This window comes from Zea mays, chromosome 8 (genome assembly GCF_902167145.1).
Source record: "Zea mays cultivar B73 chromosome 8, Zm-B73-REFERENCE-NAM-5.0, whole genome shotgun sequence".
Taxonomy (NCBI): Eukaryota; Viridiplantae; Streptophyta; class Magnoliopsida; order Poales; family Poaceae; genus Zea; species Zea mays.
The window spans coordinates 178,022,459-178,035,834 of NC_050103.1; the positions used below are offsets into that span (position 1 = coordinate 178,022,459).

A 13,376-nucleotide genomic window follows, 5' to 3' on the forward strand; every position below is an offset into this window, starting at 1 on the left:
GCATTTTGGCATTGATCTTTAGGCTGCTTGTCCAGCTCCTCAGTTAGCTGATTGGCTCCAGGAGAAATCTGTCATGTCCGCATTGGTACATCAGCACTTGGCGCGGGCTCAACAGCGCATGAAAATTCAAGCTGACAAGCACCGATCAGAGCGACATTTTGCAGTGGGTGACAGCGTCTACCTCAAGTTACAACCTTATGTGCAGTCCTCGTTGGCACCTCGCTCCAATCAGAAACTTGCTTTCCGTTTCTTTGGACCTTTTTCGGTCATCGCCAAAGTTGGGTCAGTGGCCTACAAATTGACGTTGCCAGCTTCATCACATATTCATCCAGTTTTTCTTGTGTCGCAGTTAAAGAAAGCAGTTCCTTCTTCTGTGACCGTGGATCAGCTGCCGGTGTCGTTGGCAGGTTTCCAGATCCCTGAACTGGTGTTGCAAAGGCGTCTTGATTCCAAAGGCAATACTCAGGCTTTGATCAAGTGGTCGGGCTTACCGCCTTCGTTGGCAACTTGGGAGAACTTGGAGGTTGTGCAGCAGGCTTTTCCTCTGTCCCCTGCTTGGGGTCAAGCAGGACTTCGTCGACCGGGGAATGTCAGCAAACCAGTATCAGCAGAGGTAACTGAAGTGTTGGGCCAGGAAGATAAGACTGAAAGTGTCCATAGGCTGAAAAGGAGCGACAGAATTAGGAGGAAGAACGTGCGGCTGTCTGGGCCAGAGTGGATGGCGTGAGGCAAATGCTGCAGCAGAAGATGGCCGTAATGGTGTCGCTTGAGCTTTAAGCTAGTGGGCTTTGTGCTGGCATGTAATAAGTAGTGGAAAGGAGTTAGAGAAAGACATCAAAGATTGTAACTGAATTCTGTTTCCTAAGATTCTCTCGGCTGCTGTCGTTCTTCCCGTGTCTCCTGCTCCATTCTTACCTTCCCTGCTTCTCCATCTCAAGAGTTCGCCACCAGCGATCTTCCCAGCCACCACCACGTTAACATCCTCGCCCTCCGTCAGCCGCCTCGCCCCTTCCCAGTCCGCGCCCGTCTCCCGTGGGCGGGTGGCCGTTCGCGCCATGGACGAGTGGGACGAGACTACGAGAGGAGCCAGGAACTGTAGCGCGAAAATATCGAGGGGAAGGCGTACGTGGATTCATGGGACGACCGGATGCGAGAGACCTGTGCGCTGCTGAAGCAGGTGCGGGAGCCGGGCTCTCGGGGATCGTAACCTCAAGGACTCGGAGAAGCAGGAGATGTACGGTTGCACAAGGAGGACCCCGCGACTTACATCGTGGAGCGGCTAGCCAAGGACTTCCGCGTCATGCGACAGCGCGTGCACGCCATCCTCTGGCAGTCTGGCTCAAGGAGATGGAGGAGGAAGAGGAGAGGAAGAGGGGTCAGCCACTCGACAACTCCATCGAAATCCAGCTCGACAGTTGCCCAGAGTACGTCAAATAGTTGGTTTTCTGTTTAAATATAAATACTCCAGGTTCTTATAGTTTAGGCTTGTTTAAGTTCAGAAGCAATCGAAAGTGTTAAATAAGCTAGAAATATACATAAACTCATGGGTATCGGTTAATAACATTAATTTGTTAGTTGTTGCACCATGTGAATTTCCCTCGATAGAATTATCAATTGTTCTAAAACATAAACACATTTGCAAGGCTTAGTTTAGAACTTAGAATTATATGATTGAAGGAAAACAAACCTGTATGGCTGTATCTCTTTTGAAATGGATGCTGTAGTTTGGCGCTGTCTCAAATATATGATAGATGTATAGTCAAATAAATGAAGTGATTGACAAATTCTTTTCAGGGTATGAGATGCACTCAGTTAGATATTTGGTATATATAAAAACTTGATGAGTTCATCATATCTTTGTTAATTGCAGTTGTTAATGGATGTATTGGTTTTCTGCAGCGTTTGATTTGTTATGTGATATACATGTTTTTGTCATTAGTGCTTGATAGATATCATCATATCAACACCTCCAGCATATTTTTCCTCGAATGCACAGGAGAGCTGCATATCTTTGTATTAAGAGAGAAAAGAGAGTGGGTCCGGTACAAACTTCACCCAAAACCCCGAACCAAGCAGGCCCGTGCGAGAGGGGGTGCTGCCTGTTCGATGGAACAGGGCCCCCAATTCTGATAGGGCCTCTAAATTTGGGTTACTCCTTAATTCAGTAAGCCAGTTTAAAGCATGTATAGGCACTGCCCTTCTATCTTACCATATAGTACTCAGTATATCTGTATATCATGCCACAGCTTGACGCAGCCACAACAGTGACGGTGCGGGTGCCGCACTAGTGGTTTGGTGCCGCACTGCCGCTGCGGGTGCTGAACTCAGCCACGGCTACCTGTACCCTATACGGTCGTATACATACATCGCTACATCTAATTTTGTGCACTGTGACTAAACAATTGAAGCAAGTAAAATAGTAAACTACGGTACAACACACAAACTGCAAATGATCCCATAGCTGCTGCATGAGTGCACGTCCATGCAAGGTATTTTTTATTTTTAAAATTTATTTATATATTCCTTCGACTTTTATAATTTATATTATGAATTGATAATTTACTTCCTCCAATATCAGCTAAATGCGGAAATGAAGATCGAATACAAATATATTATTAAAAAAATTAATTTTAAGAACCACTAGAAGAATATGTTGTTCAAGTAAAAATTAAGCTTAAATACATATGGTTTCAGATATTTTTTTTACTACTAGATACCTATGTAATAAATGAGAAGTTTTAAATTGCTATGTTTCTCGAACAGGGCCTCGGATTTTTCTGGCACGGCCCTGGAACCAAGTAAGGGGTTGTAGTCTTGTAGACACAATTAGCCCAAAGCCAGAAAATACAAACAGTTGGGTAGGACCTGACCACTATGAACCAACTACTAACCCCATATTTGAGCCGAACCAAGCTGATTAAGGCACTTGGCTCCCGCGAAGCACCAGAGATGACATTCCTCCTCAAAGGAACGAAGGAATACCTTCAGACAGGGCCGGGCACCTTCAAAAACAATGGAATTTCTGTGTTTTCCATAGGCACCATGCTTCTAGGATGATTGCAGAGTTGATGCCCTTTGTAACAGCTCTTGGTAGATGATGGGTAGCTCTTGTCCACCAACCAGTAAAAGGAGGTATCATTTAGCTGAGGCAGGCACTCTTGAGGAAAATCCCATATGGGTAGCACTTTGAACCAAAACTCTCTTGCAATGCAAGCACATAATTAGTGAGCATGTGCTGAATATTTTCCTCCTCCTCATGAGAAGTGAAGATCAATCATTGTGGAAGACAAAACCTATATTTTCTAACCCGTAGTCATTTGAAATATTAATATTATGCAGAGGAGTTGCACGTTATTGATGTGCCACGAGTGTCTCTCCTTGCATTTTTTTTATTCGAAATTATATCAAAATATGCAAATAAGGCATGTTTGGTTGCTGCCGTTCTGTACCCTAGCTATTAGTTGGCTCAACAAATTTAGGCGTCTGAATCAACGACCCAAGAATTGGGCCATGTGTTGGGCGGAAATGGAACTGCATGTTTGTCATGCGATGTTGAGCAAGCCAAAACGTGGCTGGGATCCAAATGCTTATCCTGCCTATGGTCAATGGCCAATTTATGGGCTGGCACGTGAGGGCATCTATCCAAACTTCCCTTAATGTGTACAGTATTGTTTTCTATACTACCTCTCGTACAAATATATGTTTCACTTTGCACGATCTTCAATGCATAACTTTGACCACTAATATCTTTTAGATTGTGTTCTTAAAATCTTCTGAATTTATAAGATTTTTGCAGTCATTGTTGTATGTTGTTTTTTATGGTTTGAGTAAATCTTGTTCTAAACAACATGACTTTTGACCTGAGGAAGTAATATTTCTGAATGTCAACAGTATGCAACATCTAAACCTTCTTTTCTTTTCTCTTGCAGGTTCTTCAATTCTCATGACAGGGAATTTCACGTAGCATCCCTTCCATATAAACCTGACTTCAAAGTGATGTCCGAGGGCTGGGATGGCACAACACGAGATCCTGATGAAGTTCTATATGAAATTTCAATGAAGGAAGATCAAATATTGTACGAGGAATTTGTTCAGCGCTTGGAATTCAACAAGAAGAAGGTACGCACTTCCTTTGATCTTCATCATCTATTGGACTACGTTTATGATGAACACGTTTATGATGAACAATATGATCTTTTACAGTTCAGTGTGAATGTGTGTTAACATTACACTCTTGGATCTTATTATTTATCTGTGTCATTGCCATAAAACCCGTAGCTAAAACTGTCTCGCCGCTGTGAGGATTGCATGTATGGCTGCTGTTAGGAAATAAAATAGACACACAAATTTACGTGGAAAAATCTTCTTCAATATGGAGGAGCAAACAACCACAAGGAAGCAATCCACTATCAACCGCAGAGTACAAGTTACAGAGAGGGCCTATATTTATAGATGTATAAGAAATCATATTCCAAGGCATATTCTAAATATATAAAAGGAATTAGAGGCATATTCCAACAAATCTCCCATTGACTCTAAATCCATAGAACTGTTTCCCAAACACCACTAGGACGCTAAACTCGAATATTAACCAAGTCTAATGAATCATTAGACTTGGAACTGGAGCACGGCTTCGTATCATCAAAATAACCTCTCTTCTAGAACGTAATAGAAACAGCTTCAACATCAACTGTTGAACATTGCAACTAATAGAGATTATTCAAATGGTTGTCCTTCAAGATAATACGATTGCCACGAGAAACCTTAAGAACATCATCAATAGCAGCAAAATTAAATCTCATTGCTTCTAAAGTGCTCAAAGAAATAATATTTATCTTCAATTTTGGAACAAAAAGGACATCGATAAGTTTCTTAATACTGACATCATGAACTTGGATATAAATAGAGCTGATTCCAATAATCTCACATGTAGATCCATCTCCAATAACAACCTCACCAGTATGAGACTGAACATAATCAGAAAATCAATCTCTATGCGAACAAATATGAAAAGTGTAAGCGGAATCGAGAACCCAAGAAGAGCACTTTTCAACAGAGGCAACAAACAGAGCTTCTCCACTATCTAAAGTTTCAACAAAACTGGCTTCAGCAGAAGACTTATCCAATTCTTTTTTCTTTCTCCCCTCTTTATTTCTCACTTTGGGGTACTGAGAAATATGATGAGTATTTTTTCTACAATAACGACAATAAAGGTTGGATTTATGATCTTCAGATCCCCGAACAATTAAACCTTCACCCTTGGGTTCAGAACGAGAATCAACACCAGATTTTTCTTTGGACAACAAATTTGACTTAACATTCTCAAAGGACAGTGAAGTATGATTACCATAAAGTATAATTTCTTTAAAATGCTTAAAAGAAGAGGGCAATGAGACTATCAACAAAATTGCATTATCTTCATCATATATCTTCACATCAAGACTCTCAAGGTCTACAATAATTGAATTAAATTCATTAAGATGTGACTGCATAGATGTACCTTCTGACATATGAATAGTGTAAAGACGCTTATTGAGACGTAGCTTATTTGCAAGACTATTGGTCATATACAGCTCCTCCAATTCCTTCCACAATGTTGATACGGATTTTTCATGCATTACTTCACGTAGAATATCAAAAGATAAACTGGGCTGTATGACGGACAAAGCTCTATCATCAATATATTGCCACTTATCATCAGTCATATCAGCAGGTCGCGTCTGTAACGCCTTTTGAACAACCAACTGGGTAAGAACAAACTTTATCTGAATCTGCCAAATAGCAAAATTAATTTTGCCACCGGAATATCAAATTTAGTCGACATAATACGACAAATAGCAAAACCCGACGATGGCAGCCACAATGTGGATAAAAACAATGTGTCTAACCCTAGCTCTGATACTATTTGTTAGGAAATAAAATAGACACAAAGATTTACGGGGAAAAATCCTCTTCAATATGGAGAAGCAAACAACTACGAGAAAACAGATCCACTATCAACCGCAGAGTACAAGTTACAAGGGACCCTATATTTATAGGCGTATTGGAAATCATATTACAAGGCATACTCCAAATATATAAAATAAATTAGAGACATGTTCTAACAATTTCATAATTAAATTTTGAATGGTAAGATGAGACAAATCATATATTGGACTCCAGGTGGCAAGAGAGGTTAAGGGGTTGTTTGGTGCGTGGCCTAAGCCGTCACGGCTTAGGCGCGCCGCGGCGCCGGACACGTCACACCAAACTCCAAACTGGCTCTAAGTGCCACAAGTACAGTCGGCGCCGACCAGACAATGGATGGAGCAACATGGTCGAAAAGCTCGGTCATCAGGGAAAGCGTGGTGCTGGAGGGGGGCTGGAAGTTCATCAGCTTGCCTGATGGATCAAGCCGTCCGCTAAATGATATGGAGAAGATGTATGTTAAGCGGGAGACTCCAAAACGCCGAAGGAGGATAATTGCACCATACAAGTGACATGGAAACATCAGTTTGTCGAAATGCAAATTTTCTCAAACTGTTTTTTGACATTCTCGAGGGAGGCTGAAGCTGAAATTGTGAAGTAGTTTGGAACCGCCAGAACTGGACCTGTGTTTTCGCAGCACAGTAGATGGTTTGATGTTGATGGATATTGTATTTTGTAACAAAGGATTATTTTTCCCACATTTAGGCAGCTGAATAACCATATTTTGAACTGTTGGTGTTCTTGTCGAGCTACATTTCCAGGCCACGTGCTTCGTTGCCGGAGCCGCAAGGCAAAACAATAGACATTTTTCTCATAAGCTGAAAAACTCGAGATTTTTTCCCTTTGCCCTCAGGGAATAGCTTGATGTATAATATGTTTCGTGTCGTTTCAGCCTCAGGGGCGTACTCTCAGCTTAAAATTAACATGTTTTGTTTGAACGGCGGCTGCTCTTTGTATTAATCATTTAATATAAGGAACTAGCATCTTCAATAGTCTACCAAATTTTACTCTCTAAATTATTATTTAGAGAATCATTTACATGAAACACACTTTCTATATCTTTTAATTTTAACATTTTTTCTATATCTTATTGTGAAAGGGTCTCTGGTCGAGTTGGTTAGGTGGTCTGAGTAGCACTCTTCGGTTCTGAGTTCGAATACCAGTGTGAGTGAATTTCAGGCAGAGGTTAAAAATATCATTCGCTGGTTTCGTTGATTGTGTGCATATGAGATGGACTGGCCTATGAAAGGGCAGATCCTCATCCAGGGCTAGAAGTTCTCAAAACTCTCATGTTGCACGAAGGCCCTTTCTTGGTCGGGGCTTCATTTGAACTTCTTAATACAATACCATAAATATGATCTTTCTCCTACCGCCAGTGTATTTTCATATATCTTATCTCCACTCTAGGGCCATTCACGTTTTAAACAAGCTATTGGAGGGTACTCCATTTTTTTAATAAAAAACTCTATTCATATCAACTAGTAAGAATATAGAGAGTTTCTTAGAGTTGCTCCAACTACATGATTTAGTGAACCAAACTTTAGCTGACTTGGGAAACTGGGAAATCTCCGGTTTAGTGAAATGGGACATCCCGTGTCTCTTGTGACTATTGCAATGGAGTACATCAAGTATAGTCTGAGACTATCTCCAACACTCCTTATCTCATTTACTATTTCAAACTCAACTATATAAATAGTGTAATCTACAGTGTAATTATGCCGCCCCTTCTAAAAAATATCTGAATCATGTCGCGATATTAGACTGTGTCCAACAAGGTACGCTAAATGCTTCTGTACGCTATATTTGGAGGATGAAACGTTCAATATTGTCTCCAGCGAGAGCATGTAAAAGGATCGCTAAATTATAGAGTGCTTTCGGCAAACGCTAAATCTGAAGTTCTCGTGCCGGTTTCGGGTTTGTCGGATCGACGTTTTTTACGCACGGCATTTCGTGGGGTTTTTACGGCGTTTGACGAAATGCCGTACCAGAATGACGTAAAAAACGTACCAGAATGACGTAAAAACCCTTGCAGAAGCTGAGAAGCATCATTTCCTTTGACGTGATGGCCACACCCACACGCCGAACGCGTCCGCGCCAAGCTGGGCAGCTGGCGCCGATGCCTGGGGCCTGGGCCTGGCAGAAGCTCACAAGTCACAAGTCAGAATCTGCCGACGTCATCCGCCATGGTGATCGTGATCCATCAAAGCTTCAAAATCCTCGAACCGGTCTACACTCTACACCACCAACCCCCACCCGTGCCCCGCCCCCTTCTCACCTACCTGCCACAATGCCACATCTCCCCCGTACGTCGCCCAACTCGCTTTCGCACGGCCGCGTCACTGTTCTCTCTGCCTCGTGGGCACTGGGCAGCAGGCGCCAATCTGGCCGAGCTGATCGAGAGCCCGAGGCGACGTGTACTGGCGCACCAACCCAACCGGCAACCGCGACAGGGCCGGCGGGCCGGCAGCAAGCCCCGACTCCCTCGGGCTCTCCGGCCGTCGCGGCCGACGCTTCGCCTCGCTGCGATTCGGCGGCCAAACCCACCCGAATTCGCGTCGATCCGAGCTCGTTTCGGCCAAAAGAAAAGCCGTCCGCTCCTTTCTCTCTCCCCGAGTTAGTTATTATAGCTTTGCTGCCGTCGCTTAATCCAGCCTTCCCCGTCTCTCCTCTTCTGCCGAACGAGACAGACCGGGTTATGTAGCCTGCCTCGTTTTCGGCGAGAGAGGAAGAGGCGGAGGAGATCAGGGCAATGGGCGGGGCGGAGGCGCTGGGCCAGCCGGACGGCCATGCGAACGGGGCCGTGGTGGAGGAGAAGCTGGACTTGCTGCGGCGGCAGCTGGGGAAGGCGGACGGCGACCCGCTCCGGATCGTCGGCGTCGGGGCGGGCGCCTGGGGCAGCGTCTTCTGCGCGCTGCTGCAGGACGCGTACGGCCACCTCCGCGACAAGGCGCAGGTCCGCATCTGGCGCCGCCCGGGCCGCGCCGTCGACCGCGCCACCGCCGAGCACCTCTTCGACGTCATCAACGCGCGCGAGGACGTCCTGCGCCGCCTGATCCGCCGCTGCGCCTACCTCAAGTACGTCGAGGCGCGCCTCGGCGACCGCACGCTCTACGCCGACGAGATACTCAGGGACGGCTTCTGCCTCAACATGATCGACACGCCGCTCTGCCCGCTCAAGGTCGTCACCAACCTGCAGGAGGCCGTCTGGGACGCTGACATTGTCGTCAACGGCCTGCCTTCCACCGACACCAGGGAGGTGTTCGGGGAGATCAGGAGGTACTGGAAGGAGAGGATTACTGCCCCCATCATCATCTCCCTCGCCAAAGGAATTGAGGCCTCGCTGGATCCACTCCCACGGATCATAACTCCCACGCAGATGATTAGCAATGCAAGTGAGGTTCCTCGTCCTTTCGTCTAGCTAACTAACTAATCATTCAATTGTGATATTTCTTAATTGAATTCAAACCGGACTCTGTTTTTATTTGTGGATCTCCTCGGTTACATCGAATTCAGAGCACTGCCCTTATCTTCTTCGGTCTTGTACCTCAATATTCAGTTGCAACTTTAGTTATTCGCTTTAAATTTCATTAAAACCATTTCAGTTTTGTTGTCAAAGACAACTCACACGTTAATGTAATTGTCTTCATTCGGTGCCTACTAGTTGAGAGTTGTAATTTCAACAATGATTCTTGATAACCTCTGCATAGTGCTGTAGAATCATCTTGACATCTACAAACAGCTATATTCATTTTATGGTTAGACTTCACATGATATTCACGATAAGTTTCTTCAACAATTTGAGAAAGAAAAATGATTAAACCAATTGTTTGTCCAGTCGTCCTGCGTTTAGGTCCATTTAAGTTATTTATTACAGTATTACTTGAGCAGTCCTGTGAGCCAACTGATAGTTCTTCACCAGACGCTGCCTTAATCATATTCTAGTTTGCTGTTCTTGCATACAAAAGATTGTAGTGTTTTCGTACATATTTATCCATAATATCAAATCAGATACATATATATGCTCAATGCTTCCTCCTAATCTCCAAGTATTTGTTGTCCCCTCTTTGATTTTGTATGATTTATTATGGACTATTGGTATAATGCAGCTGGAGTTCCATCAGAGAATATTCTTTATCTTGGCGGACCTAATATTGCTTCTGAAATTTACAACAAAGAATATGCAAATGCACGTATTTGTGGAGCTGACAAATGGAGAAAGCCCCTTGCAAAGTTTTTGAGGCAGCCTCATTTTATTGTGTGGGATAACAGTGATCTCATCACTCATGAAGTCATGGGTGGCTTAAAAAATGTCTATGCTATTGGTGCTGGTAATTTCTATTTGTCTTTTTCACTGTTTCCTGTTTTCTTGATTACACTGGAGAGCTACATATATCATTATATTAAGAATAAAAAGATGGGCTAGAAACCCTTGCAACATCACACATGCCACCCCACCATATTTTTACTGTTTCCTCCCAACTTGAATTAATGTTCTTGAGTCAGTGTTTTGTTTCGTTGAATTTTCTGATGCCCTGCTTCCTACGAATGTGTTGTCTTAAGGAAACAAAATAATGTAAGTCAAAGCATCTTAATTACTGATGTCACCTATAAGGGAAGATTCAATAGGCAATAAGTGGTGAGAAATGCATGGTGCAGTGAACTTTATTCTATGCACATAGCTTGGCGCTCAGTGACACCCCCAAGTAGCCTATGATTTCATCAATTTGCTGAACATTCTGATATCTTGCAGGTATGGTAGCTGCACTAACCAACGAGAGTGCAACCAGCAAATCTGTTTACTTTGCACTTTGCACATCTGAGATGATCTACATCACACACCTTCTGGAAGAAGAACCTGAAAAACTTGCTGGACCCTTATTAGCTGACACTTATGTCACATTGTTGAAAGGTCGTAATGCATGGTATGGGCAGAAGTTAGCTAAAGGTGAATTGACATTAGAAATGGGTGACAGTATTAAAGGAAAAGGGACCATTCAGGTATGCCCTTTTAATTTTGGTCGACAACGAAACTTCAAAGAACTGCATGAATATGCCTAAATGAATCATGTGATGAATTATCCTGTTGCCGTTCCATTTCAGGGTGTCTCTGCAGTTGATGCGTTTTATGAGCTTCTTAGTCAGGATAGCTTAAGTGTCATGCATCCAGAAGCCAACAGATCTGTTGCGCCGGTTGAGATGTGCCCGATCCTAAAAGCACTACATAGGATTCTGATCACGAGGTTAGAACCTAAGACCAACGTCACATACTCTACACCAGTTATATTTTCAGCGTATTACCTATATGCCAGTAACCTATATTACTAACCCATACATACCGATAACTTGATTGGCATGGTTCCTTCTGCCCCTGCATGTGTGCCAGCTATTCTACTTTATCTTTCAATAGTTTGGAATAATTCATTGAACTAAGGTTTTCTGATATTTGACTGAGTTGGTCTGTTTACATATGTGCACAGGGACCGTCCTGCTGATTCGATTCTTCAGGCTATAAGAGATGAGACAATGTATGATCCACGCGAAAGAATTGAGATGGCACAAGGCCATTCACTCTACCGACCATCTCTTCTTGGTCAACCAAAAGGAGACGTGAAAACCTAGAAGTCATTTTCTTTCCCTTTCCTTTGTTGGCTAGGACTTGGAGCATCTTCTAAGTTGCTGTATGTTTATGCACGGTGTGCTTGTTGTTGTAACTTGTAACATTAGTGGAATCTGAGAACATATTTATTTAGCTTGTTCAATATTAGTAGTCAGTCTTGTATGATGTAGTGTAGAGCATGATTTTAGGGAAAAAAAAACTAATCCGATCTCTCTCTTTTTGAGTTAAAACAAGATTTCTATGATTTTGCTTAGATAAAATCAGATTTCAGTATTTTCAAGTGTTCATTTTCAGGAAAAATATTTAGACATTTTTTTTAAAAATATTTCTATAATATTTTATAGTCTAGTTAGTCCATGGCTTTTCATAAAATTACTATGTGGGTATCACTGTTTTAAAGGCGCATCTAGGCTACGCGTCCAACGCCTTGTCTCGCTATACCACTTTAAAAACCGTTATAGATATTACTTGCCTAAACCAATACCCATATGCCATACCCATGATGGATATAAATTTTGTTCAAACTCATATCTTGCGTGTTTCGGATATCTAGCAGGTTTCCTATACTCATTAACATCAACATTAAAAATAATCTATAGTTTAAATGACAACCAATATATTAATATTACGTGGAGTTTAAACTATGTTACATGGAGTATAAATGACATCAACATAAAAAATAAGACTCGATAAAAGAAACAAGTGATAATTAATTTTAGTTTAAACTTTGCTACATGAAGTTTATTTTAACTATAACATATTCAATTAATAATATCATGAGACATATTTGCAAGTTATGTTAATTTTAAGGCGGATTTTTAAAACCCATGTGTTTACAGGTATAGGTAGTGGAAGAACAAATTCATACCCATGTACCCGTTAGATTTCCATTTAAACCATTAACAAATCCATAAATAGAGAAATTAGACTAAGGGCTCGTTCGGTACAATGGGTTTCAGTTCCAACCTGAATGATTCCAAGCCAAGGATTCAGTGAATCCGGTCGGTTCACTCAAACCAGTGTTGTGCGCGTCGTTGCCAAGATCCGATCCGGAGGATAGTTGTCCAGGATTCGTACCGGACCATAAAAGATAGGAAAAATTCCAAACCAAGTCACTCCCGTTTTTTATTTGGTCTAAACAAATAGCTCATTATGAAATGGCTAGATTCTGATCCAGGCCGTTTCTTTCAGCTCGGAACGAGCCAGAAACGGGCTGAAACGCCGAAAACGAACGATGCCTAAACCTATATAAATCCACTGGAGTTTTGGGTAACCGTACCCATTGCAATCTCTACTCGTAGGCAGGTTGATGTGATCCTATATGAGCCAAAAGTATTCAGGGACGTGAATCGGATGGTCTTCGAAAGCAGTGAAGTAAAAAATCCTGTTTTTCTATTAAAAAAGATGTGTTTTTTTATTTTGGCAACAGTTTTCGTGGGGGCAAATGAAATAGCATCGGGCCATCTTCGTGGACCATTTTTCTTTTCTTTTCTTTTTTTTTTTATAAAAACGTGACGTTTGTTTGCCAACAGAAGAGCGTATTCTCCTTGATCACACATGTTAATATGTTCCCTGTGTTTGCGAAAATGGCACAACGCGCCGAAAGTTCCCTCCTAGTATTGTTTTCCGTTTCCCAGCTACTACGAGGACACGTTAGTTTTCCTTTCCTTTTGTTTCTTTCTGGTAGACAATGTTCTTTTGTGCAAGACTTGCACACTGACATTCACAGTTTAGTTTCCTTTGATTTTTTTTTCTTTCTTTCTGCAAATAAATGACAACTAACAGATGTGAC

At 42.3% G+C, this 13,376-nt stretch overlaps 2 protein-coding genes across 3 annotated transcripts; both read left to right on the forward strand.

Annotated features, from left to right (window-relative positions):
• The first annotated feature begins 871 nt into the window (after positions 1 to 871).
• LOC100217301 (uncharacterized) lies at positions 872 to 6,694 on the forward strand. Its single transcript, NM_001143649.1, has 3 exons — positions 872 to 1,424; positions 3,930 to 4,119; positions 6,163 to 6,694. The coding sequence occupies exons 1-3, from the start codon at positions 1,135 to 1,137 to the stop codon at positions 6,265 to 6,267; spliced, it is 585 nt and encodes a 194-aa protein (NP_001137121.1). The 5' UTR covers positions 872 to 1,134; the 3' UTR covers positions 6,268 to 6,694.
• A 1,516-nt stretch (positions 6,695 to 8,210) lies between these two features.
• On the forward strand, positions 8,211 to 11,738 carry LOC100273065 (glycerol-3-phosphate dehydrogenase). 2 transcript variants are annotated; one of them, XM_008656335.4, is made up of 6 exons: positions 8,211 to 8,556; positions 8,655 to 9,359; positions 10,074 to 10,295; positions 10,718 to 10,965; positions 11,068 to 11,207; positions 11,445 to 11,738. In XM_008656335.4, exons 2-6 carry the CDS (start codon positions 8,717 to 8,719, stop codon positions 11,584 to 11,586), a joined length of 1,395 nt encoding a protein of 464 aa, XP_008654557.1. In that variant the 5' UTR covers positions 8,211 to 8,556; positions 8,655 to 8,716; the 3' UTR covers positions 11,587 to 11,738. The 2 variants fall into 2 exon arrangements, with proteins under 2 accessions (XP_008654557.1, NP_001140986.1); NM_001147514.1 differs by having other exon boundaries at positions 8,467 to 9,359; positions 11,445 to 11,724.
• The last annotated feature ends 1,638 nt before the right edge of the window (positions 11,739 to 13,376 follow it).

What these genes read in the sequence shown, in the direction of transcription:
- LOC100217301 (NM_001143649.1), top strand. Translation starts at nt 1,135, where the DNA reads ATGGGACGACCGGATGCGAGAGACCTGTGCGCTGCTGAAGCAGGTGCG. An exon ending in CAGCTCGACAGTTGCCCAGA is followed by an intron (nt 1,425 to 3,929) that starts GTACGTCAAATA and finishes TTTCTCTTGCAG; the next exon opens with GTTCTTCAATTCTCATGACA. An exon ending in TGGAATTCAACAAGAAGAAG is followed by an intron (nt 4,120 to 6,162) that starts GTACGCACTTCC and finishes ATTGGACTCCAG; the next exon opens with GTGGCAAGAGAGGTTAAGGG.
- LOC100273065 (XM_008656335.4), top strand. Translation starts at nt 8,717, where the DNA reads ATGGGCGGGGCGGAGGCGCTGGGCCAGCCGGACGGCCATGCGAACGGG. An exon ending in TGTCTATGCTATTGGTGCTG is followed by an intron (nt 10,296 to 10,717) that starts GTAATTTCTATT and finishes GATATCTTGCAG; the next exon opens with GTATGGTAGCTGCACTAACC. An exon ending in CATAGGATTCTGATCACGAG is followed by an intron (nt 11,208 to 11,444) that starts GTTAGAACCTAA and finishes ATATGTGCACAG; the next exon opens with GGACCGTCCTGCTGATTCGA.